The following is a 27,220-nucleotide window of genomic DNA, read 5'->3' on the forward strand; positions in this document are numbered from 1 at the left end:
TTTTATGGAAACACACATGGCAGCACTTAATACTAACTGTTCTTATCATCATTTTGTTGGGCAACATGAATGAAATCACTGCCTGTTAATCATTGAATTCTCTAAATTCAATGATTAACAGGATATTCTATTCTCTTCGACTTCAGAGTGCAGAGTTTTATCTTTCATCGAAGAGCATCGGTAAGAAATACGGATTCTTAGAAGCAACTTTATTTGTTCAGGCTGCAATATAAAAATAACCTTATTGCTCTGTAAGCCTCTATATATCATCCTAAAACAGAGCACTTTGTACTTTTTTACCTTATGTCAGTTTTTCAAATAGAAGTTTGAATTCATTTTTAAAATTCATTTTTATATTTATCCTTTATTATCAGAGTTTAAACGCCTGAACATAGTTAAACGTTTGTCATTCGCTGGTACATCAGGTGTTAATGACAGAGCTGTGATACTGATGAATGTGTTCTCGTCCACAGACGGCATTTATGGCAGCTTTACCTGCTTCACACTGGCCAAAGTTTTATTTCTCCTTGGAAAATTTCCCCTCGGCCTTCAGTAGACCCACCCCAGTTTGTGATCAGTAATATAACACCAACGCCCTTTCATGTGAACGTGTTAACATCTAGCCTGATAAACGCTGTGTTTACTTATTACTTCTTTGTACAGGTTTGTGATCTTCCCCAGCTGAAAGCAAGGATAAGAATTGTTACGACTGACTGCAGTTATGCTGTTTGATTTTATTTTTGGAAAGACACAAAGTACTTCTCACTTAATCTTACAGTTTCAGGCGCCTCTTTTAGTCACTGCTTTGTTTGGTTTAATTCCCCTGTGCTCTTCTTTTGTTTTGTTTTGTTAAGAAATTCCACTTTTCTTCTTCTTTTTTTGTTACACTTACTTGTTTCTTGAGATCTGCCTCTTCACACTACCCTTTTAAAACTTTCTGGTGCCAAATGACGACATCTGTGCTCCTCATGGAGCCTCATGGAGCCGGCTTATTTAAAAAGGCGAAATGCGAGCAGAAAGTTTCTTTCTGTGCTTTTATGATGGATGATTTAGTTTGTGGATTAGCTCACCAGTATGCATCACCCTAATTACTCACTAATTTATTAAAAGGATGCGTGGGTTTGGAGTGGTCATGGTTTGTTTGGTTAAACGAATCCACGGAAAGCAGTTATTCATGTTGTTTTTGAGGCCGGTGGTAAAGTGTCAGCCAGAAGTTCTGCGAGACCTGTAACCCACCTCAGACTTTATTTCTGCTTTGTCAGCACACGAAGTTGGTGATGACGAGGGAAACTGGTCACCGAGCGGTGTTTACACGTGGGTGCAGTAGCCGTGACATGTGACAGTAGTGCAGATAACACTGGTAATAATGGTTAATCACCACAAGTGCTCATGGGCCCTTGATACCGCGGTGACCTCAGCCTCCGAGTTCACAGCTTTCTCTGGCTGCAGTATTTTCATGCTTGCTCGGGGATGCTACCTGATCTGTAACGGACCTGATTTGTCTTGTGTGTCCTTCCTGTCAGCGCTACAGTTTAACAGGATTCATTTTCATGCCAGTGTTAGATTAGATTTCCTCTTCATTGGTACTTCATATTATATAGAAATATAATTGTATTGATACTTATTGGTATAAAGATGTTTTCTTTGATGTTACTGTTAAAGTGGTGTATTTAAATGCCAGTTGCACTTATTTTGAAAATCTTCAAGAATACATACTAATAAAAATCACTGAAATGATAAGTGAACATTATGTTTACTTATTTGGGGGGTTGGGTATGGATCAGGTAGAGATGATCCTGTCATGATGGGAGACTAAAAAGACAAAGTCAGACAAACAGGTGACGTCTTGAGACATCCGAGGTCCTCTGCTGCCAGCTCCCATGTAATCATCATGCTTTCCATCCATGGCCTTCACCATCACGTTGAAGAGCTCACGTCTGTGCTGCAGACTGCCAGTCTCGTCTGCCAGCCTTTATCTTATCTGTGCGCACACACACACCACTAAAACAGACATGGTGACATGAGCGTGACCCAACACGCTAACATTCGGGGCACTTGTTTTGATTGGACCTTAGCCATCTGCCAGTGAGGAATGTTTCTGCTCCTTCACTGTTTATCATAGCTCGGCTTTTTGGAGCTGCACATCCTCCAGACGCTGAGATGGACGTGTATATTTAGTGTGTGTAATCTGGACATTATCCCAGGCAGGTTTCTAAATCAGCAATAATGGTGCTCGTGTTCATATTGACATTTGATAGTTGGCGATTTATGTCATCGACTGACTGCAAACATACTTGTTGCATGTGTGAGTGTGTGAGCGTGTATTTATATTGTTGTGGGGACCAAATATTGGAAGCTTACTATACTTGTAAAATGGTAAATGGTCTGTATTTGTATAGCGCTTTACTAGTCCCTAAGGACCCCAAAGCGCTTTACACATCCAGTCATCCACCCATTTACATACTGGTGATGGCAGCTACATTGTAGCCACAGCTGCCCTGGCGCCACCGGGCCCTCTGACCACCACCAGTAGGCAACGGGTGAAATGTCTTGCCCAAGGACACAACGACCGAGACTGTCCAAGCCGGGGCTCGAACAGGCAACCTTCCGATTACAAGGCGAACTCCCAACTCTTGAGCCACGATCGCCTGGGGACCAGCAGCACTTACGGGGACCTAAATCAGGGTCCCTGCAAGTTTGAAGGCATTTCTGAGACTCAAAATGTGGTTTTAGTGTAAGGGCTACAGTTAGGTTATGGTTAGGTATATTAGGCATTCATTTTTGATGGTTAGGGCAAGAGGCTAGGGTAAGCATTATGGCAATTAGATGTCCTCACAAGATGTGAATACCCGAGATGTTGTGTTTGTGTTAAGGTAGATTACATGGCTGGTTCTTAAGTTTCAACATATTAATTGCGGGTTAAAGCCTTTCTTCCTGTGTTTGTTGGGTGGTTCATGTGTAACGTAGCAGCAGAGCTTCTAGTCTTCTGGGTTTGGTTGGTGTTCGCCCATTTTCTTTGGTTTTAGAGGAATTAACACATACGTGTTGGGAAACTTTTGAGTCAGACTTGTTAGGCTGCAAAAAGAACCTCAAAACTGTAATATACTGTCCTGTAGAAAATGACCTCAGTACTGGTCTCTTTAAAATGTTCTCCCCTTCTAGACAAACATTTGTCTCGAACATGCCCGTGAATGCGTTTCACCTTTGTGCGTTCACTCTCTAATATAGGCTGACACACCTTGACTCTCTCCTGAAAAATAAATGCACAAGACGAGAGAGAAATCAGTTTACTTCTGGCAGCTTTCCTTTGTTTTCACAGGGACCGCTAACAGCAGTTAAACCACAAGGTGAAGCTTCAAAACAGCTGGTTGTTACTTCATCTCATTCTTAAGATTAGAGGTACTTAAGACCTTTTTATTTAACCAAGCAAATCCTGTTAATATGAGGATGTTTGGCTAAGGCAGTGGCATTATAAAAAGCGTATAAAAGGGCGCCATCGGCCCTTCTGGCCAACACCAGTAGGCGGTAGGTGAAGTGTCTTGCCCAAGGACACAACGACCGAGACTGTCCGAGCCGGGGCTCGAACCGGCAACCTTCCAATTACAAGGCGAACTCCCAACTCTTGAGCCACGATCGACCTCCCAAAAACCAGTTTTGACCCATGAAATATGCTGCAGCACTTCTATTCTGCACATCAGCGTGCTCAGTTTTAAGCCTTTCTCACAAATAGACTCTACAGACTGCACAACATAGTGTCCACCACACTCTCCCACTGCCTACTGCGGGAAAACCTCAGCTTTAAAAAGTTAGAAGGTGCAAGTATTTATTGTATTAATGTTAGCTTGACTGATTTATTTTAGTACCATTGTTTACTCTCAGCTTCCCCGTGTGCCTGAACATTAGCAGCCAGCAGGAAAGAGGCCAAAGTTCAGAGCTCCTGCAACTTTAAGGAGGATTGTGCAACAGAGACTTGCAGGGAAGAAAGTTTGAAAAAGTAGTACCTAAAGATGCTTTTGAAGTTTTCTATTTCTCTCCTCCACCAACTCCAGAATAAGGCCTCATTAGGCCAAGTGGAGGGGAAAATGGGGGGGAGAGGGTGTAATTCACTGGGGAGGAGAGGAGAGTCTTCTCTTTGCCTCCTCGGATCAGAGACCTTTGGAGAGAGACGTAAAGACGGTGCCTGAACTCAAATTGGTTAGTCAACTTTCCCTAGATAAAATAAAACTTTTACTTTTTCAGGTAAGGCTGCATTTTGTGAGAAATTTCAAAGTGAATCATGCTGATCACTTGCTTGCACGTCAACCTGCTTTTTCTTAATTAATCTTTTTCAAAGCTTCAGTTTTAAGTAACTGCATAGGTGTCAACGAGAAACGCTTCAGTTGCAGAAAAGAAATATTCAGGGTTCGGCTCAGTTCTTGACTTTGTGGCCCGAGTGTCAGACAGGAAGAGGACGAATCGATAGATAAGAGAACACACGGTAGATTTGAGCTGGCAGCTGCCATGTCAGGTTTCTTTTTAGTCCTCATTTCTTTTTGTCCACCTCTCCCTATTTGTTTCCTCCTAACCACTGACTTGTAACCTTCATTTTATCCGTCTCTCTCTCTTCCACAGCCCGCTGCACTCCTGAGGACCCTGCTGCTCTCTCCACACTCACATTTCTCCCTCCCCACATCTATCTCAGCTCCCAAGTTACCCGTGAGCATTACTCAGCAGGCTGGGAGCCTCGGGGCAGACCGACTGAAACAGCCTCTTTACTCACCGGCTATCATTACGCACCTCTGTAGGAAAAGGTGAGCGCTTCTTTACAACAAAATGAATGGCTGTGTTTATTCAGCCCAGCTTTGCTTGTAGACCTGCAGGGTGCACAGACATGAATAGAGACTCTGTTACAACAGTGGACCCTATGTGGACATGATCCTATGTGATTGGGCTGTCAGAGTTTAAAAAAGTGGAAATCATGAGGGTTTCATATAGTCGAAACACACAGTGTTGGATAAATCCCACCAACACCGATTGAGTCAAGTGTTGAAAGACCAGTAAATCCTATTTCCAGTCGACAGACGGCACATTGGTTGAGATTGTCAGTGATAATCCGTGTGCTATAATTTCCTGTATTTGTCTGTAATTGGGGACTGTTTATTCCACTGTTTCCTGTTCTCAGCTTGTGCTTCGTGCTACAAAAGCTCTTTGTGTCACCTTGTGTGTTTGGTGTTTAATTAGAAGTTCACAGCTTTGCTTCAAGCAGCAGTTATTTTGTATATTAAGTGTTTTGGTACCAGTGTTTCTCCTGCTTTGGATGAGGCGAATCAATCTTGGGCTCAGGAAGACTTCAGTGTGGACATTAAACTTAGGGTCAGGACTTTTTCACAGTGAGCAATCCAAACCACACAGCAGCAAATTAATGTTGTAGATTGAACATCTCAGATGTGTCTCTGAGGGACCTTTAACATGGACAACCACTGAGAACAAGTTAACCTTTGTCCTATCTTTTTCCTGGGGTAATGTGCTCATTTTATCTGAACCATAGCTTTGTAGCACCAGGTAGGTTAACACTTTATTATTTATTATTTATTAGAATTAAAAGACGGTCCCATAGAGAGCTGAGCACTTGAGGTTCCTCTGCAGAGTCTTTGTTGTTCCTAGAGCTGCGCACGTCTGTACAGAGCTCTCAAATGTCCTGTTCCTATGAGCTGCAATGATTAGTGGCTCAGGGGGTTGGGAAGCGCATCTGTAACCGGAAGGTTCTCTGTCCTGGTCGTTGTGTCCTTGGGCAAGACACTTTACCCTACCGCCTACTGGTGTTGGCCAGAGGGGCCGATGGTGCGATATTGGAGCCTCGCTTCTGTCAGTCTGCCCCAGGGCAGCTGTGGCTACAACCGTAGCTGCCTCCACCAGTGTGTGAATGTGAGAGTGAATGAATAATGGAATTGTAAAGCGCTTTGAGGGGTCCCGAAAAGCGCTATATAAATGCAATCCATTATTATTATCTGTGCTGTCTTTCAGTTCAGCTTTGTTCAGCCACTGGTTGGATTTCTCAGTATCAGCCACTTCTTCTGTCTGTTGGTGGTGCGTGCCGTGCGGGGGCCTCCATGATGGTTACTCTTCTTGCTCGAGATGTTCACTAAGAATTTGCGAAGATCTTCCCAAGTCATGGCCATATGAGAGGAACTTTCGCCCCCAGTCCGAGGGGGGCGCTCTGGATCAGTTTATCACCCTGACTACTAGAGATGGGAATTGATTAGAATTTTGTGATTCTGATTCCATTATCAGTTTCACTTATTGATTCGTTTCCTTATCGATGGCTCGACTTTAGGGTCATCACCATCTCTAAGCAGCATTTCAAAGACAGTAAATTCATGCAAATTAATTACACACTGGCTGGTGAAATGTTTGTGCATGTTGGAGGCATTTCCCCTCTTTCTTGTGATCAGTGAAAAAAAGGATTGCACATAAATCAACAGAACACTTTGTTTTTAAGTAATACAATAAAAATAAAAGTAATGTCCACGCTGTAGACTGCGCCACTATTTTCCTCTGACACATGAGCAGAAATCAGCTGATTGTGCCTAGAGTATGGACAGCCAGGCAGACTAACCATTCCAAGGAATTGGACTACTGGGTTCTCAATTCCCATCCCTACTGACGAGTCTCCCAGTACCTGTTGCCACAATGCTTCACCTTAGTAATGCTATTATCCCGGTAATGAGCAGTCCCTGGTTCCCTCCAGACATGATGCCTGGATTCAGGCCAAAGAGTGCAATCTTTGTTTCATCAGAGTGAAGAATTGTTTCTCATGGTCCGAGAGTCCTTCAGGTGCCTTTTGACTAACTCCGGGCAGGCTGTGATGTGGCCTCCCTGATGAAGGCCCGTCTACCTCGATTGCTCAGATTGGCCGGGATTAATAAGATAAACATATGAGAAACATCAACCCATATATTACTGTTAGCTGGTTTTCTATCAGAAAATTGTCAGTATGCGTCAAAATTACTACAACTAACTGTGTTCTGTTACATACTATCACAATGTTAACACACCTTATCAGGAAGTCGCATACAGAAACTATGCTGTTTAGACAGTATAGTGAATTTCCAGCAAATAACGACGCGTGATGTGTCAAACTTTCTTTTTTGTGGCTTCTGTCCTCCCCACAGATCGACGTCCTGCGTCCACTGAAGAAGACATGCTCATCTGCTGCCCTCATGGCCGTGCCGCTACATCCACCAGCCTCTTTCGCTTTGACTTGGCGTTCCTGCTGGCTCTAGCTGTGCTGCTCTGCCAGGTGACAGGTCAGGTGGAGAGTCAGACGCAGTCACCTGCCCAGGTGCTACAGGACTTGCTGTCCCGCTATGGGGACAACAGCACCATCACGGTCCCTCAGCTGCGATCTCTGTTGGCAGCCCTCAGCCAGAGTGAAAGCGACATCAGCAGCACAGCTGAAACACCAACAACCACACCTCCCCAGTTCAACAGCTCCAAGGTACAAAACCTTTTCATTCTCTCCATTTTAAATTCATATTTTTTTTTCTGTTGTGGAGAAAATATAACAAATAGAAGCTAAAGACTAACATTCGTGCACCTTTGCAGGACTCTGAAGTAGAATCATAAATTCAGTTTTAGTCCGGTCTGGAAGAAACAGGCGCTGCTGGTTCCAGATAGCTGAGCTGTTTAGCATATTTCCCATACTTAGTGTCGTGGCTCATTGACTCACTCACTTGTTGATTCGCCTTTGAATAGATTCGCTGTGAGTACTAGTGGCCAAGTATGAACCTTTCCAAAGAAACAAGTGATGGCTTGGACGTCACACGTGAGTCAGGCGTTGGTTTGTGACACTGAAACGTTTCGTTTGTCAATAACCGGCCGGACTACAAAGAGTGTTCAGGGTGTTCCACAGTTTGACTTTGCAGCATATTTTGTATTGAGGCATCTGCTCCTTCTACCACGTCACAGATCTTAAAGCAGGCCTGTTGCTTTTTATTATTTTCAGCATCAACTTTTCTTTCCCACCTTTGTAAAATACAGTGTGGCAAATAAATACATGTAAAAATATAAATCTAATGAACTGGTATTTATTACATGACAATAAATAACATTAAAATCTGAGCGATCACTTTATTCACCTAATTTAAATTTTTCACTCACTGTGTTTATTCTGTCTTCTTCTGTTTTTCTGATCCACCTTTTTAAGTCAGGATTAAAGCGACATCTGACACATGCATCCCGAGTCAACGCATGCGCAACTAATCCCAAAAGCTCAGTCTTCTGATTGCATCAAACACTCTGTTCTGAACTTGTTTCTCTACTTCAGCCTTTTCATAATTACAATGAGAGCAGATGTTGTTAAAAAGCTCTGGATCTGAGTGAAAACACCTACTTTAGGTGCTGTCGCCCTCGTGAGTGGCAGTTGTGACGTCACTTTGGGACGCATTTTCCTTGCTTTTCCACCCCTTGATGTTTATGACCTCGGTCATGCGTTGCAGCTCAGTTGAAGACACATTAGTTTCAACATTTCATTAATGTATCAGTTCAGGAGCTCAGATTCTCCGATTATAAAGAGCGAGCTCTGACTTCTATTTCTGTTCCAGCATGAACATGAAGGTTTATTCTGAGTGGTAACACCTGTCTCTGAGCAGGTTCAGCCTGCCTCAGCGTGCCCAGTATAAAGGTTACAGTGCTGTGATGACACAGTCGGTGGAGGCAACAACGAGGCCCAACAAAAAGGATTATTTTAAACAGTTACTTTGTTAACATTAAATCATTAGAGTCGAAAATTTAATCATTTTTATTTGGTCAGATGCTGTTTTTTAATTTATTTATTTAATTGGTGACACCAATGTTATGCAATAGTGCCTTCCTGTTAATTTCGTCTAGTCTATACTCCAAATATGAGTCTTGACAGACTCATTTGTGTTGTGTTTTCAGTCCACACGAAGGTGAAACACATGCTAACCTGTCACTGCATCCTGGTTATGTCCTGGCTAATTCACCAACAGTGAGATGTTCGCTTGTGTGGGTTATTTATGGGGATGTTTCCTGTTCCAGTGCTTGCCTGCAAACACACTGGCCATTTACAGCATGAGCGAGGAGTCGCGGCTGGATGGCCGGGGTTTTCAGGAGCTGTGCCCCACCATGCTGCAGCAGCTGGATGCTGGCAGCTGCAGGGCACATAAAGGGGAGGAGCAAAGCAGCGACACCTACCCCAGGCCCTCAGACGCTGAAGGTGAGCACCAACTAAATACTAATATTTAGCATATTTTTATGTTTTCATTTCCTCTGGTGGAGATTGTACATATGTGTTGATCAAAGTTTACCTTTTGCTCCTTAATGTCTTTTAAAGCCTTCTTCATTGTTATTTAGAAGTAGGGCTGCCACAAACGATTAGTTTGATAGTCGACTAGTCACCGATTATTTTTGCGATTAGTCGACTAATCAGATCGTCATCCATTGGACGTAAAACGTACAGCTTATTGCACCAGCAGCATCTGCTCTTATATAACTATCATTAGCTTACAGCTTTAAGTGTTTAAGGTATGTGCTAACTAAAAATAAAGACAAGATGATAGTTTATTAAATTTTAATGAAATTTGCAGATTGTTTCGGTGAAGTTTAATAAACTCCTTGCTATCTAAAATATAACAGGACACCGGAGTATATTCTCGAGCATCTCACACTTCTGATAATTAGCTGTCTGCTTGATGTTTATTCAGCTGTGTAAAAACTATAACTTTAATTTCAGCCAAACCGATTTACTCAGGAACAAATAAAATACTAAAAAAAGCCAAACAATAACATGTTTAAGTTATCTAAGTGACTTATATATCATGTTTAACCTGAGTAGCGACAGACAGCTGTGGGTTTGAAAACGATTTGCCGGGAGTCCGGTGTTCTCACGGCTCTAGTTAGCCTAGCCCCCGGCTAGCTATCGAGCTAGTGGGTAACAGACGTCTCCGAAAACGTCGGAGCGCTTTTGAAAATATGTGGTGTCTTGATAAACTGAGCAGATATTTGAGGTTTACACAGCTACATTCTCGCCTGAAAATATGTTAAACGTTTATTTTGTGACCCAGAAAAAATAATAAGAGTAATATTAAAACTAACTAGCTGCCGCCATTGTTGGAAACTGAGCAGGGCTGCGCTATGAATTCTGGGACAGAGCTACTTCTTCTTCTTCGGGGTTTAACGGCAGCTGGCATCCTTGTACATGCAGTGCTGCCATCTTCTGTTTCAGTCCGTTATTACACTCTTAAATCCTACTACTTATTCCTGCGTCTTTTGGGATCTTACAAAGCTTCAAACGACGCGTCGACTATTAAATCAGTCGTAGACGATTTTGATAGTCGACGTAATCGTGACTAGTCGACTAATCGTGGCAGCCCTATTTAGAAGAGACATATTTGGATTCATCCAAGCAGCATCTCAGACAAAAACAGCATGAATCCAGAAAGTGTTTCTCCTCCAAATATTTTCTTTTTAACTTCCTCTGCAATCGCTGTCTTTCTTTCAAGGTTTTCTGTGCCTCATTGTTCATGTCTGTTGTCAGTGCAAGTATTATCACACGCCTTGCAAATACATTTTTTCATCAAATCTCAGCTCGAAATTTGTGTGTTTTGTTGCCTGGTGATTTTATGGTGTCCCCGAAGGAGAGCAAAGCCAAAATAAGCAGGCACAGTTAGCCAAGAGCTCAGATTGCATTTCTCAGTTTTCTGTAAAAACCAGCACATCTTCCAGAGTCCACAGTCCAGCTTCTCTCAGCGATTTCAGTATGCAGCACAGATCTCATCCAGGTAAAGACAGTCCAGACTGGAAAGCTCATCTTTCCTTGGCTGCTGAACCGCTGAAGCTCCGTGCAGGCTGCTGACCGAACACACCCAGCAGGGTGTTTTAAGCCTGAGAGCCGCTTTGACGTGCACATTCTGTCAGAAATGCTGAATTCAGTGCAGGCTGCTGTTTAAAGAGAAAAAGAAAAACCTTTGAGTCTTCATGAATAAAACTAAATTGGCTCTGGAGTGCGTGGCTGGTATAAAAAGCAAGCTAATCACAGACTTGGAGGTTTTGGTTAAGTCATGTGATGTTTTGTGCTCAAGGCCTCAAGATCATCGGTTCAGAAAAGTCCAAAACATTTGAGCTTCAGCTAAAAGAAAAACAGCAGCTTTCTTTATGCAGGCAAAGACTTGGGCTTGAATCTTGTGCTGTAGCCGGTGTCCTTATTTATTTCATCCTTGACAGGTGAAGAAGAAATGGCCCCAGAGCTGTGGCTCTATTTCTCACTCTCCACTGACAAATTTGTTTTCCCTTATCAGGCTCTCATGGCTTCAGCTCACTTCACACTTTCCTCTTTAGGCAGCTTATTTTGGCTTGAGAGATGTTTTCCTAGCTGGAGGTTTACGGGCATCAGAGAGGAAATTTAATAACCTTTTCTTTTCTCATTATGTGAATAATCCAGCTTTACCCAAGGACTCACATTAGCACTGATATGCTACTAACAGACATGAAATAATGATCCTTTTTTAACCAGATACTTGTTTTAATGAAGTTTGATGACATTCTCTTTATCCTGCTGCTTATGTTCTTAACCGCGTGTCCAGCAGCTGCGTTTAAATGGTTTTTGACTCGTCTGCACGGCTCTTGTACACCGTGAACATTTCTCAATAGATTGATGATTTTTCCAGAAGTCTTGAGCCTGTTTTTAAAGAAAGACACTCTAGACAGCAGTAATGGAGACAATTTGCAAACATGGAATTTGCAGGTTACTCACCAGCCACTTTGGTGTGTCCTCCATCTCAACTGATTGTTAACAAATATTTAATCACCTGGTCACATTGTAGTAACTCAGAGATGTAGACATGCTCAGTACAGCCTGCTGACGTCAGAACCAACCATCAGAAAGAGTAGGGAAGGTGATTTAGGTGACTGATAGGAAAAATATCCAAAAAAGAGAAAATATGAAGCACGTCTCTGGGAAGAAATGTTTTGTTGATACCAGAAATCAGAGAGTGGCCACACAGCTTAGAGCTGAAAGTAAGTCAACAGTAACTCAAATAACCACTGGTTGCAACCAAGGTATGCAGAAAAGCATCTATAAACGCACAACATGTTGATCCTTGAAGCAGATGCACTACAGCAGCAGGAGACAACATCAGGTGTTGTTCCTGTCAGCTCAGTCCAGGAAACTGAGGCTACAGTTCACAGGTATCATCAAAACTAGTTGTTTGGGACATATTTTCTCACTTTGTTCTCCTTAGTACCAAAGGAGCATTGGTTAAACACAACAGCCAACCCGAGTATTGTCACTGACCTCGTCCAACCCGAGTATTGTCACTGACCTCGTCCAACCCGAGTATTGTCACTGACCTCGTCCAACCCGAGTATTGTCACTGACCTCGTCCAACCCGAGTATTGTCACTGACCTCGTCCAACCCTTTTAATAAAAGATTCCAAGAGGTCAGTTTTCCGGTTCACAACATCAGATCCTCTCAGACTGGTTTCTTGAACATGACCGTTCACTGTGCTCAGATGGCCTCCACAGTCACCTGACCTCCGCACCTTTGGGCATGTGCTGGAACAGCAGATTCACATCACTGTGTGATATTATCATGTTGTTATGAACCAAAATCTCAGAGAAGGCACGAAGCGTGAAGGGCAACGCTGAAGGGAAACCAACCCAACCCAGCACTAGAAGACGTACCTAATAAAGTGTCAGGTGTGTGAGACCAAAAGACGCAAAACTTAGCAGGGATGCGAAGTCAGCAAATCAATTTCCCATTGGAGACAATAAAGTTCCCATTGAACATAAGAACCAATATCAAGTCAGTGATGGGAATGTTGGTGTTCCTTGTTTTTCTGTACCAGAGCTACTGCAGGTCCATTAGCCACTGGAAACACTAAATAATAATGATGAAATATAAAACAGTGGTGCCAAGTAGTGGGGAAACAAACAGAGTTTTGCTATTGAGTCAGAAACCACAGAGTGTTTCACCATAGTTTCATCAGAAAGAGGAAACGATTCAAACTCATCTAAACAGCTCAAAGACATCTGGATCTGTATTCTCTAAAATTCTGTTTGAGTTTCTGATGTCATTCAAATGTTTAGGATAAAGTTCCCATGCTTCAGAGCTGAGCTGGATGCTGCTATTGGGAAACTACTGTCACAGCTTCTGATCTGCATGCAGCAGATTTTCTTGAGGAAATACTTTTTGAAATATGATCTGATTATCCTTTCTTTTGTATCCAGTTTAGTAACACGACGGGATGCTGATTTCCATTTTTTACTATTTCTGATCTGATACAATCTCACGTTTTTCTCCCCTTTGTGCATTTTTAACATTATTAAATATCTCTTTTCCTCAGCTGTACTCATCTTCCTTCATCACCATTGTTGCTCATCTGTTTACTTGTTTTTTCCTCAGCAACAAGTTGAGAGGTTGTCTCACAGCATCCAAAAACTGTGTTTTGCAGGATATGGAAAATCTAACCAATGGCTACTTCCTTTTATTCTTCTTACAGGTGTTGCTGGATATATTTAACTGTAGTGTGCATCACATTTATGTCTGGTAGCACTGTGTGTGAGCACTTCAACTACTTCATGTACTTAAATTGTTTTATTTGACTGCTTTCTAGAGTCCAGGTGGAGTAAAGCTGCAGCGTATCACAATATAAATACTAAAACTAAAGAAGGGAACAGAAAGTGGATTAAACTGCAGGATTTCTGTGGTGCATGCTTCTAGCTGATTCATCTGTCTGTGCAGCCGGATTTTCTCCTGATCAGAAAATCTGTCAACACAAGTTTGAGCATTGATTTTAACCCCATGAAAATATAAGAGCAGTTTAATTGAGTACTTAAAAATCAATAAGCTGCAGCTTCATACAGTCATGTGAAAAATAAAATGCATCTGCTTTTAGCTCTCTTGGTTTTACGTGTCAGGTCAGAATTGAAAAAATCATCTGGTCCACACGAGTTCCAAATTTCAGTACAATCTCATATGAACAATAACACGCGACATTATACTGTCATATTTTTATCTGACAAAACGAAGTCAAATCCAAAAGCAGCAAGTGGAAACTCTAAATGCACCCAATGATTCAATAGCTTGGAGGAGCACCTTTAAACAGCAGCACCTTGAAGTGATGGTTTCATCTCTCACAGGACTTTTGGCCACTTTTCTTTACAGCGTTGCTTCATCTCATTGATGTTTGCACACGTTGTTCTTTAAGATCGCTGCTGATGTTTTTTAACGCCCACCTGAACGCTCCAAACCAGCAAACTGCCAAAATGTCTGGTTGTATCGAGCTGGTTAAACTGGCTGATGAACGAGTAATCGTGTGTCTTTGAATAGCAGCGCCTGGCTGCAGGAAGGGGTTTTAAAAAACTGTTAAAGAAATAACGACACAGTGTAATATGTCGTGCGCTGTTGTTCATTTGAGGTTGTATTTAAATGACTGGAAGACCTTCTAAGGATCAGATGATTTTCTTTTTAAATTATATGTATACTTAAACCTTAAAACTGAAAGATGGTGTTATTTCTTTCACATGACTGTTTGATACCAGATTTGAACTGACAGCTAATAGGCTGATGCTATCATACGGATTTGTTGGAATAATGAGACTTTGTCACCTCTGCAGTGATGGAAAATCTACTGCCGTTGGCATGAACGTCAAAGTAGCTGCTGATCGTGCAGACATAAGACACCCACACAACAGTTTTCTCACATCCAGCAGCCGGAGCCCACATGATGATGTTGTTGTTGTTTTTAATGCTTGACCTGTATGATTGACTCTGGCTGATGTTCTCTTTTATCCACAGCTTAAGCTGCATTTATAGATGGATGACTGCACGTTATTCACAGCGCTTTGTTTTAACGTTGTACCTTCCTGTTACTCCAACTCCAGTTTGGGGTTTTTCTTTCTTAAGTGTGACAATCATCAATGTCTCTGCCCTGACCGGAGTTTTCATCGTGCCCCTGATGAAGTCGCGCTTCGGGAAATACGCACTCACCTATTTCATCGCGCTTGCCATTGGCACGCTGTTCTCCACTGCCATCCTGCAGCTGCTGCCAGAGGTTTGACATCGGGACATGCATGCATGCAGACCTTTGACTTTCATACACTCATACAAAGATTACGCTCTCCTTCGTTCATGGCATTGCAGTCAAAAATCAATCAGTACTTTCCACCCGACCCTCTCGTAACGAGCTGGTGTAATTCAGCAAATGCTTATAGTACTGTAATTAATGCTTTTCACGGCTTCATTAAAAATACCAAAAACAGCTGATTGTGAGGGGTTTGGTAGGAAACTTGGAAACGGTCTGACCTGCGGTCGTTTACGGCACTTTGGCCGAGCTCGCCATTGTCTCTGTGTTCATAACTCTTTCCTGTTCCTGACTTTGTTTCCTTTCTGTGGCTTTCTCGGGCACTGTGGAATTTGCTCTGATCTCATTGCAGCCCCAGTCATCTGGCTGTGTGTGTGTGTGTGTGTGTGTGTGTGTGTGTGTGTGTACCTGTGTCTGTAGCTCTCATGGTACTGAGATCTAGGCCACCTATGTTGTTTAACTGAGGAGAGAATTTCTGTTCTGATGCTAGAAAAGCTGTACAGACCTGAAACATGGTGTTAGTCACTGTTTAGGGGGGGGTCATGTGTTTCACTGTGTGTAACAGAGCCCTGGGAAATGGAGCACTGCACCCTTAAAGTGTCCTTCAAACTGAAATGTGACCCCTTGTTAGCATTGCTCCTTCTGCTACGAGTGCGCTATTTAAAGTTCGTTTGCCCCCTTTTGTCTCTGCAGTGTTTAGCCTGAGGCTATGACAGTGGTACAGACACACCTGAGCAGATCATAACAACCGTGTGTGTGTAGACATCTTTGTGAGGACAGAAAATTGGCATGCTGCTATACTCGTGGGGACAAAAACCACAAGTTTGAAAGCAGTTTGTAGGCTCAAAATGTGGTTTTAGTTTCAGGGTTACGGTTGGTTATGGTTAGGGTTTAGGCTGAGGGTTAGGCTTTAGGCTGAGGGTTAGGCTTTAGGCTGAGGGTTAGGAATTAGTTTTTGATGGTTAGGGTTGGGGTAAGCAGCAGGGGAAAGCATGTCAATTAGATGTCCTCACTAAGATATGAAAACGAGCGTGTGTGTGTGAATGCTTGAGATTGGAGTCAACTATAATGACGTTTTCTTCTTATCAGTGGAAATGAGGAACTGGTGATTATCTTCAAATACGAGTAAAAGGTGGTCTCACTTGAGCTGTTTTCAGCGGATTATCGGCTCGCTGTTCCTGAAAATCCTTTCATGTCTCTTTTTTCTCAGGATGATTTCATGTAATTGTTCCTTTCCAGGGAGTTAACTGCTTGGTCTTCCCTCCTTTTTTAAAACTCATGATGTTGGTTAACACACTGGTCATTAATCCAACAAGATTATTTCCAAACTGATTACCTCTTTCTCTCTCTTCTTCCCCCTTCTTTCTCCTGTGTTAATCAGTTTGGGGCTATGGGATCCTATGCGTGACACTGATCTCTCTGTGCTCGCTGGTCGGGGCGTGCGTCGTGCCCTTCATGAAGAAAACCTTTTACAAGCGACTGCTGCTCTACTTCATAGCCCTGGCCATTGGCACTCTCTACTCCAACGCCCTGTTTCAGCTCATCCCAGAGGTAGTGTTGGTGCTGCTGAGGCTCAGTTTGCTGCAGTGCATTTTTAGCAGGGCTGCTGTGTAGTTCCTGGAAAGAACAGTGAATATATATATATAAGCATTTGGAAATGCAGTTAGGTCCATGTTTGTTTTAAATTTCATCTCATCTAATTTTCCTCTCTGCCCAACAAGCACGGGCATGTATGGCTGCCAGTGGAAGTGGGTCACTAGAGTTTTTTCTCAGTTCTGTGTGCTGGGCTGTACTCGCTGCTCATGTTACTAAAAAGTTTCTCCAAAAGTCTCCCATGAGTTTCTCAAGGCAAAAAAATAATCTATATATTAGATATTCTTCAGTGGACGAGTCAGTCAGCTGATCTCAACCCAGTGAGGCAGTTTTCAGTTTCTAGTCCTTACATTTAAAATGTTGTAGTTTTAAGCGATTACATATAAAAATAACTGTAATTCCTAAACAGTTAATGCTTGAATTAAAGCTGAAACTCTGCATTTAAATCACATTTTGATGAATTTAAAATCCACTGTGGTGATGTACAAGGACAAAATGATAAACTGTCATTGTTCAAAACCTTATTTTTTTCTCATTTCACTTAATGTGAGATAAATCAGTTTCATGGTGACATTATTATGTACCACTGAACAACAGAATAATCTGCTTTAAAGTTTATAGTCACCATAGACAGTAAAGCATTAAGGAAAATCCCCAGTTTTTTTGATTGGAAATGACATTAATAGTCTAAATTGTCTTGCAGACATCAATCAGCCGTGAGTCGGTCCTCACTTAAATTCAATTAAATTTATAAGATTTTTGCAAGAAAAACAAAGGACAGTGATTCTGGGCCTCAGATCCTGAATCGGGGCCTCGGATCCTGATTGGGGGCCCTCGGATCCTGATTGGGGGCCTCTGATCCTGATCGGGGCCCTCAGATCCTGATCGGGACCTCGGATCCTGATTCGGGGGCCCTCAGATCCTGATTCGGGGCCTTGGATCCTGATTCGGGGCCTTGGATCCTGATTGGGGCCCTCAGATCCTGATCGGGGGCCTCGGATCCTGATCGGGGCTCTCTGATCCTGATCGGGGGCCTCGGATCCTGATCGGGGGCCTCGGATCCTGATTCGGGGCTCTCTGATCCAGATTCGGGGGCCTCTGATCCTGATACGGGGGCCCTCTGATCCTTATCGTGGGGCCCTCTGATCCTTATCGTGGGGCCTCGGATCCTGATCGGGCCCTCTGATCCTGATACGGGGGCCCTCTGATCCTGATACGGGGGCCCTCTGATCCTGATACGGGGGCCCTCTGATCCTGATCGTGGGCCTCGGATCCTGATCGGGGGCCTCGGATCCTGATCGGGGGCTCTCTGATCCTGATCGGGGCCCTCTGAGCCTGATCGGGGGCTCTCTGATCCTGATCGGGGCCCTCTGATCCTGATTCGGGGGCTCTCTGATCCTGATCGGGGGCCCTCTGATCCTGAACCACTGCCCTTCATGAAAGCATTCTTTATTGCACCACATTGCTGCACGTGTTAACATCATCTTCTTCCTGCATGCCAGGCCTTTGGATTTGACCCAATGGTCGATTTCTACGTGTCCAAGTCCACCGTGGTGTTCGGAGGCTTTTACCTCTTCTTCTTCACTGAAAAAGTTCTCAAAGTGCTCCTAAAGCAAAAGAACGGGGTGAGTGTATACCAAGAGTGATACAAACTGACTTCATGTGTTTTATTTTATTGTTAGATAGTGGCTGTTAGATATTCTCCACCTACTGAAGCCACAAAGCGTGTTCCAACCAGTCACCAAGATTACAAAACGTACGTGCAAATGTTGAGTAAGAGTAATTATTTTCAAATGTGGTTCACGGTGTGTTGCAAAAGCCTGGACTGTGGATTCTCCCAGAGCCACCGATAAGGTGGCTTTGCTCTGTTCAGACACCTGGCAAGGCTTGAAGTGTCTTCTCGTCATTGTGTCAGTAACTGAGAGAAAAATCTGGGAAAGTGATGATTCAACGCTGCAGGCAGTTTACAAACGGCGTGTTTGATCCCAACCTGTTGACTAACACAGAGGTTTGCAAAGTCACGGTCTGGAGTTGATGCCAGAGGCGCTGCTAGTTTACATTATGCACTGTAGTCTCTGTACATACTGTACTAAAGTGAAAAATGAGACACCTGAAAATGTTCTCGTGACCTTTAGACATAAATAGGAAGGCGAGGTGAACTGAACGTTCTTGTTTTTCGTGACTTTGAAGAATAATTTAATCACTCAAAAGAGGATTTTGCTGACAGACATTTGTGTTTTTGCCTTCATCGTGGAGATGAGCTCGATAGAGACGTTTAAAAAAAGAAAGAAAGAGAAAGAGTCAATCATTTAACTCCACATACGTAACAGCCAATGAGGCACCACATAGGGTGTCATGGACATTTGGTCATGTGACATATTCCCAGTCATTGGTGCTGACAAAGGGGAGCGACCAATAGAAATCCTTGATGGTGAAATATGTGGTGTGTAAACTGGAGAAGTGCAACTGCTCAGAAAGATCCACTTAAAAAGACATTTTAAAAAATAAATGAAAATATTTGGAATAAATCATTTATTACCTGAGATACGCTCATGTGTTAGAAGATGCCTGATAAAGGGCTCTCCGAAAAGGTAAATAAAATATTTGAATTGCTGTAGAAGCTCACAGAGAGGTCGTAGTTCACACCACCTGGAACTTCATCCACTGAGATCATAGAGAAATATAACATAATTGAACAATTTCAAAGGTGTGGTTTGAAAACCGTTATTAACCTGCAGCGACCTGGAGAACATGCCAGCTGTGGAAACCCACTGGAGCAAGAGAGCGGCTTCACTTACCGACCTGAAACTTTCATGGAGGCAGGTATATATTATTACTTTTCTGCCGCAGAAAAGTTTTATTCGGCAGTGAGGAGAAGAACTTAGGTCAGACACACATGGGTGTTTAAACAGTGAGCTGGTTAGTTTATCAGGTGAAATTATATAAATTAACAGCTTCAGTCACTCAGATGTCACTGCTAATTAAATATCAGTTATTAAATATGTTGAGCTGCCTGCGACCGCTTTCACCATCTTGTTCTTTTACACGTTGTTTTGTGAAAACAGTAAAATATTTGAAAGATTAACACCATAAACTCAAATACGCAAAGCTTGTTTTCTATATATATGCATACCTATATAAGCTAGGGCTGCCACGATTAGTCGACTAGTCACGATTACGTCGACTATCAAAATCGTCTACGACTGATTTAATAGTCGACGCGTCGTTTGAAGCTTTGTAAGATCACAAAAGACGCAGGAATAAGTAATAGGATTTAAGAGTGTAATAACGGACTGAAACAGAAGATGGCAGCACTGCATGTACAAGGATGCCAGCTGCCGTTAAACACCAAAGAAGAAGAAACTGTCCTAGAATTCATAGCGCAGCCCTGCTCAGTTTCCAACAATGGCGGAAGCTAGTTAGTTTTAATATTACTCTTATTATTCTTTCTGGGTCACAAAATAAACGTTTAACATATTTTCAGGTGAGAATGTAGCTGTGTAAACTTCAAATATCTGCTCAGTTTATCAAGACACCACATATTTTCAAAAGCGCTCCGACGTTTTCGGAGACGTCTGTTACCCACTAGCTCGATAGTTAGCCGGGTGCAAGGCTCACTAGAGCCCGTGAGAACAGCGGACTCCTGGCAAATCGTTTTCAAACCCACCGCCGTCTTTCGCTACTCAGGTTAAACATGATATATAAGTCAAATTTAATAAACTATCATCTTGTCTTTATTTTTAGTTAGCACATACCTTAAACACTTATAAGAGCATATGCATACTAGTGCAATAAGCTGTATGTTTTATGTTGAATGGATGCATGATCTGATTAGTCAATGAATCGCAAAAATAATCTCCGACTAGTCAACTATCAAAATAATCGTTTGTGGCAGCCCTAATATAAACTATAGACACTGAATATTGCAGCCAGTGCTGTGGTGTGATTGTGTGCAGCATGTGTTTGTATTTCAAAGTTCTCCATTATAAAAAGATACAGCAGGGTGTCCTGTTATGGGCTCTTACAAATTAAATTCCTTAAACCCGAAAAGCCTCAGTGGATACTTTAACGGTTTCAGTGTTAAAAATAATAACTTTGCACAGATACAGCACTCGTTTTGTAGATTTTCCTCTATTTTAAATCTAAAATTTTAAATGACAAGCCAATAAAAGAAACTGTGGGGTGTGATTGTGGGACCGTTGCTCCACCTTGTGGTTGCTCTTTTTCAGTCCAACCTAGTTAACTGCTAGCAATTTACGTGCTAAAGGAGCTCCAGATCTGGTGTCGTATCCTTGAGTGAAACAGTGACTTTGTGCTGTGGTTTACTCGCGACTTTGTTGCACGCTTTTGAGCAGATTTCATTCCTCGTTGGGTTTGCAGACAGAACTTGACCTCACTGAGTCACTGAAGGAGAAAATGGTTAAAATCACATGATCGGCCTTTTCAGCTCTTCAGTCCCAGCAAATATGACAAAAGCAAAAAGGAACATCTTCAACTTTTAAGTCACATCTCTTATCTGCACCTCCTCTGAACCAGATACTGAGGTTATTTCACCTGTCAGGAAGATGCTGCTCACAATAAGTCTATCAGAATGTGCTGAGTTCTTCCCCCGCCTGTCTCTCAGAGCCACGGCCACAGCCACTACCCCGGTGCAGATCATTACTCAACCCCTGACAGGGATTTGGAGGAGGGGGAGAAGGAGAAGCTGCAGCAGAACGGAGAAGCCAGCAGCCTGGCTCTGGGCAAAGTGGACGCAGGGGAGGGCGAGCTCATGCTCAGCCCTGCACAGACTCCACAGGTATGGATGTAACAGCTCAAAGAGCAGCTTGTCTGCTGGACTTTTAAAAGAAGAGGAACGCAGAAAAAATAGGAATTAACTTTTGTATTTGTGGACAGTATCAGTTTATGACTGGATCAGATCTAAACAAATTTAACTTACAAGGTGGGAACCGCCGATTTCTCTCCCTCTGCTCCTTCCAGGACTCTCAGAGTCCAGACAGCGGTGGCCGGTCAGGCACCAGTGGTGGCGGCTGCTATTGGCTGAAGGGGACGACCTACTCTGATATCGGCACGCTGGCCTGGATGATCACACTGAGCGACGGCCTGCACAACTTTATTGACGGCTTGGCCATCGGGGCCTCGTTCACCGCCTCTGTTTTCCAGGGCATCAGCACCTCGGTGGCGATCCTGTGCGAGGAGTTCCCCCATGAGCTGGGTGAGTCAGGGCGGACTCTGAGCGGGCGGGTGTCCCTAATGCCGAGATAATCAGGCTGCAAGCTTAACCCCAGCTACTTTCCTTTTGGCCCTTTAGTATAAGAACATTTCTTAATGAATTTAATGGATGTGTTTTGTTTGCTGTCCCAAAACAAACTACTTGAAACGTCAGCTGTTCTGACTCTGATGCATGTTTTCCTGCTACCAGGAGACTTTGTGATCCTGCTGAACGCCGGCATGAGCATACAGCAGGCTCTCTTCTTTAACTTCCTGTCGGCCTGCTGCTGCTACCTGGGCATGGGCTTTGGCATCCTGGCCGGTAACAGCTTCTCTCCCAACTGGATCTTCGCCCTGGCAGGAGGAATGTTCCTCTACATCGCTCTGGCAGACATGGTCAGTGATTTGTGAACTATGAGATTAAATCAACACAGATGGGTCTCTTGAGGTAGTGGGCTTTTTAAATATGTTCTCGTGTTGCTGTTTAGTTGGTTATGCTGAGAAATAAAAATAATAAACAAGTAAAAATCCAATCAGAAGTACAGAATTTATTTGTAGCAGTAAAAAGTCTTTTTTAGATTCTCTCTGTCAGACACTGTTCAGGATGTCCAAGAGTCATATTTCAAAGAAAGAAACATAATGTTTTTAAACTGTGTAATAAACTTAAACGGTGCCAATGAAATAAATTATTTGTACTATACAGTCTGTACACTGATTGGTAGTCAGTTTGTTTTTGCAGTTTTTATGTTACATCCTTCACGTTAGGTTGTGTTAATATATTTATCATCATCAACTTTATTTATAAAGCACTTTAAAACAACCACAGCTGACACAAAGTGCTGTACATTGGAACTGTAAAATAAAATTGCATGAGATATAAATAAAAACCAAATAAAAGAAGAGTGAAATCATTAATTAAATAACTACTTCAATTAAAAGAGAAACTAAGTCTCACTGAGGTTAAAAGCCAAGGAATAAAAGTGGGTTTTAAGACGTGATTTATATTGAAACATGTGCGATTAAGCTAACAGCTAACCTGAGGCGGAGCTCTGCTGCTCATTTTCAGATTCACATTTTTCTCTGAAACAAGCTGTTTTTGCTCCTCCCACTCTGAGCCAGCTTTCTTCTGATTGGCTGTTTATTACAAACAGAAGGTTTGAACAGCTGGTTAGGAAAGGGGGAGAGTTCTTGTAAATATTTTATGTGTTGGACTTTGAAAGATTGAAACATTTGAATGAGGGGTAAGATAATGGAGCAGTAGTTGGTGTGACTGAGCTGAATAAGGTCGAGCTGTTCTTGGTTACACGTCAGACACTTACGAAGTGACACTCTGTTTTATGTGTCACAGTTTCCAGAGATGAACGAGGTGAGTCGTGAGGAAGAGGATGCAGGCGGCAGCAGCTTCCTCCTCACCTTTGGCATCCAGAACGCCGGCCTGCTGACGGGCTTCTCCATCATGCTCCTCCTGACGACGTACTCTGGACAGATACAGCTGGGCTAGCAGCATCTCCTCCAGGATCACCATCAGCTGCTGTTGGAGCTCAAACAAAGAGAGGCTGGCTGAATGTTTCTCCTCTATTTTTTCCTCCTGTTCTCATTTTTCGGGTTCGGGACTTTGGGGATTTTGGTTGTGCGGCAGGTACGCGCAATCGTCTTTTGAAGTTATACAAGAAGCTGCTTTAGTGCAGTTCCTGCATGCAGAAGGTTCAAGGTCGAGGGTTTGACGGCTCCGTCTCCTCAGCGTTTCAATCCTTTCTGCACAGCTGCCCTGAAAACGTCCTGAAACATCAACTGAAGCAGTCGCAAAAGACGCTTATACTTGATGTGCAATACACTCACCCAGTCTCTCAGATGTTTCCCTTTTCTTCAGACTGCTCTCCAGGCGTCTTTCCTCAACCTTCATCCTCATCATCCATCCTGGTTGATGCCATTGAGCCTCCACTCAGGCCAGTTGAGATTCCTAGCGAGTGTTTATATCATGAATCCTCTGTGAAAAGCACAATCAGGTAACAGCAGCTGTACTCCAAACATCTTTGATTCCCAGGCACTACACGTCCCCTTTTTCTTTTCTCCATTCCATACCAAAAAGCAAACGTTAAAACATTTAAACTGGAATTATTCCGACTTCCAGCTGGACTTTGTTGTCTGTGAGTTGATTTTATATTTTTTTACACATGAATACTGACTTTTAAAGACCAAATATGGGCAGACCATCGAGAATGGTGAAGGGCTACGCAGTGATGTTTGGAAACGCACGTGTCAGCCAGCCGGCCGGTAACTCCCAAAGACTCCGGGGTCAGACACGGAAAAGGGACTAAGTGGCTTCATCCAGATCACGGCGGCAGCATTTCTCTGTAGTTTACCATCTGTGCCCTTCATTAGAATAGCAAGTGAAAAGTTTTAGCTTTTTTATTCCTTCTGATCTTGAATTCCGAGTGCAGATCTGCAGTTTTCACATATCCCATAGACTATTTTTCCCAGATTATCTATTCTTTTACGGTGTCATTGTAACAGAATACTGTAAGGTGAATCATACTGTATAACCACGCACACGTCACCTCGTCTGTGACCTTATCCGTGTTAGCGATTCAGAATTAAGAACTACGGCCAAAAGTATGTGGACAGACTCGATGCCTGTTTTTGTCGCCGGGCAGTTTTTAAAGGGGTTTTTGGCCATTTTAACCATGGAAACAGTCTGCACTGCATTTTTAACCCAATCCCACTAATCAAAGGACATGATTACGATATTTTTAACTCAGAAACTTTCATTTCAGCATCTGCATCTTTATCATGTTAGTTGGTCAAAAATCAAAGATCAGCTGAAACTCAAACAAGGATGGACTTTCTTTTCTTTTTTTTACTTTGTGTGTTTCTTTTCTCATTTTTAGGTTTTTCATTAAGAAGAACTTTCCTTATTTTCTGTTTAATGTGGCTAAAGTTGCCTAAAACCCTGTGAGCCAAAAGCTCTTCAACACTTTTACTTAAAGGGAGCTAAAACAGTTTATTTACCTTTATCTTAATGAAATATTAGTTAATTTGATCTGTGAACCTTGCACAGCAACTCTAGAGCTCAAGACTTAAAATGCATTTGGACATCAGCCCAACAGATCTTCTTTAAATGCTGAAAATTACTCATTTTACCCATTTAGTAGCATTTTGCAGACGAATAGAAAAGCTACTGGCAGCGCTGTGCAGAGGAGCTGTGTTAGCGATGGTGTGTGCAAATGTCCATCAAACTGGATGGACACAACTACAAAACTAGAAGAGCAGAGGCTGATGTTAGGGGTATTGGGTGTCCACATACATTTGGCCATGATGCTGTAAAAAAAAAAGGTTTATGATGTAAAGGGTTAATAGTTTATTGGATGGTCGGGAGGGGAGGGGCAGCTGTTGTGCTCCACAGCAGTGTAAGGTTGTCGGGTTGTTTCTGTGTTTGTCTCACAGGTGGATTATAAAGATTTCCCTCATCTGAACACTGACATTTCAACAGAGCTGACGTGATCCATTATGTAGCATCTTTACATACTTTTCCTAACGTGAGTGTAGATTCGAGCTGTAGAATATTATTTATTAGAGCTCGAAGCTGAAACCTGTGATAGGTTTACAATAAAGATGAAGTTGTAGTTCCAGGAAGAAGGCAAGCCATTACAAAGAGTACCCTGAGTGGTACAGCGAGTATTACTGCTGCTCGATATGTCATGTAACAGATTATTTATTGTTGCTTAAGCCATAAAATATTTATTTTATGCTTTACATCTAAGATCAAGTGTTGTGCTTAGTTTCACACCATGAGTCCAGACGGAGTTTAGTTTTTATTTAGAATAAACGGGTCAGATAGAAGCTAAACCGTCTCCGCTCTGCACAGTGTTAATGCTGTGTTTAAAACTGAAGCCAGTGGATTTACAGCACACAGACTGATAACATATCCACTCAGTTAATGCAGATAATACCTTCAGAGACCAGGAGAGGTTCTTTGGAGCAGAAACAGGAACTTTACCGACCAAAAACCAGACGCAGAACACAGAGAAGAACACTTTATCGGGAAGTTTATTAACGCAGCAGAAAGGTTACGGTTAGGAGGTTGTATTGGGGGTCAGATTGCTCATGGGAGCAGGAGGGTAGAGTGTCTTACTTGTGGGATTTCTAATAAAAGTAAGGAAACCAAAATATGATATGTTCAAATTAGAGCTGCAGCATAGTGATGGAGAAGACAAGAAAGTAAGAGGGAGGACAGAAGAGATGAATCTCTGAGGAGCTGACCCTCGAACCAACCGACTGACGGAGGATGGACTTTCTGGCCATTTTAATATTTACAGCGCTCTCGCAGACTTGTAAAGGATCATTTTGAAAAGTATTGTATCTAATTTCATGTATGAGAATCCTCGTTAGCCTTCTGTGTGTGTCATGGAGATTGTTTTTATATATAAATTTCATTTTCCAAGAAATTGTATTTGTTGAAGTGTCATCATTGATCGATACTGTGCTTGATTTTTGGTTTATTTTTCACCAGTTTAATTAGAAGTGACCAGGCTGAGTCATTTATATGAATAAATGTAGTATCTATCTTTTTTTATATTTTAATTTGGACTTTTCCCACCGCTGCTGAAGCCTCGAGGCTGATACTAAAAGCCCAAAGTGATGATGAAAACAGCTCACTGATGTAGCTTCAGTTTCTTTTTGTGTAAAAATGATTAAAAGCCATAATTAGTTTGTCATAGATAAAGCAAACAGTAAAGCTATGATAAACACAAACGGAGCCTTTAAAAAGTATTTGTGTATACAATAGTGAGCCAGCTTGATTGCTTCAGCATTAATCAATGTTATGAAATGCTCTTTGTCCTCAGATTACCAAGCTTCCCACTTTTAACAGGTTGTGTTACTTGGAAGAATATGTTTATTAGAGGTCCTTCATTCTTGGAGAAATGTACTGTTCAGCAAATATCATGAAAGCATTAAGATGACAAATACTGCAGCAGATGGGATTCAGGCTACTCGAGAGGATGTTCAAACAGTTCTCTAATAACAAAGAAAGCATTCAAATTTTATCGTTCTTGAGGAAAAGAAGGTCGCGTTTGACCGGGAAACCACAATGAAGCTGATTATGGTTTGCACATTAGTTTTTCACTCCTGCAAAGAACCTTTTTTTTCACAAACATCTAAATACAAAAATGCACAAAAGCTCCTTCCATACAAACTCGCCAACATATCAAAACAGTCTTATTTGTGTATGTGTGTGTTTTCAGATCACACACACAATCAAGGTAAGAACACTGCTGAGCACTCATTACAGAAGTCTGAGAGCCTATCCCAGCTGCCATAGGGACATTGTTTC

General features: G+C 42.4%; 1 protein-coding gene across 4 annotated transcripts in view; it reads left to right on the forward strand.

The window, feature by feature from the left end:
- slc39a14 (solute carrier family 39 member 14) overlaps positions 1–25,911 on the forward strand; it is a 30,073-nt gene extending 4,162 nt beyond the window's left edge. For 2 of the 4 annotated variants that reach the window (XM_085180023.1, XM_085180022.1), the window contains exons 2-10: positions 4,612–4,790; positions 7,152–7,477; positions 9,040–9,217; positions 16,466–16,635; positions 18,180–18,302; positions 21,302–21,475; positions 21,658–21,892; positions 22,100–22,284; positions 23,237–25,911. In XM_085180023.1, the coding sequence (XP_085036149.1) occupies positions 7,181–7,477; positions 9,040–9,217; positions 16,466–16,635; positions 18,180–18,302; positions 21,302–21,475; positions 21,658–21,892; positions 22,100–22,284; positions 23,237–23,389 (1,515 nt within the window). In that variant the 5' untranslated portion in view covers positions 4,612–4,790; positions 7,152–7,180 and the 3' untranslated portion in view covers positions 23,390–25,911. Of the gene's footprint in view, positions 1–4,611; positions 4,791–7,151; positions 7,478–9,039; positions 9,218–12,364; positions 15,055–16,465; positions 16,636–18,179; positions 18,303–21,301; positions 21,476–21,657; positions 21,893–22,099; positions 22,285–23,236 lie in introns of those variants that run through there. The other 2 variants (XM_085180024.1, XM_085180025.1) reach the window with 2 other exon arrangements.
- The last annotated feature ends 1,309 nt before the right edge of the window (positions 25,912–27,220 follow it).

The sequence above is a fragment of the Neolamprologus multifasciatus genome, chromosome 12, assembly GCF_963576455.1.
Source record: "Neolamprologus multifasciatus chromosome 12, fNeoMul1.2, whole genome shotgun sequence".
Classification (NCBI taxonomy): Eukaryota; Metazoa; Chordata; class Actinopteri; order Cichliformes; family Cichlidae; genus Neolamprologus; species Neolamprologus multifasciatus.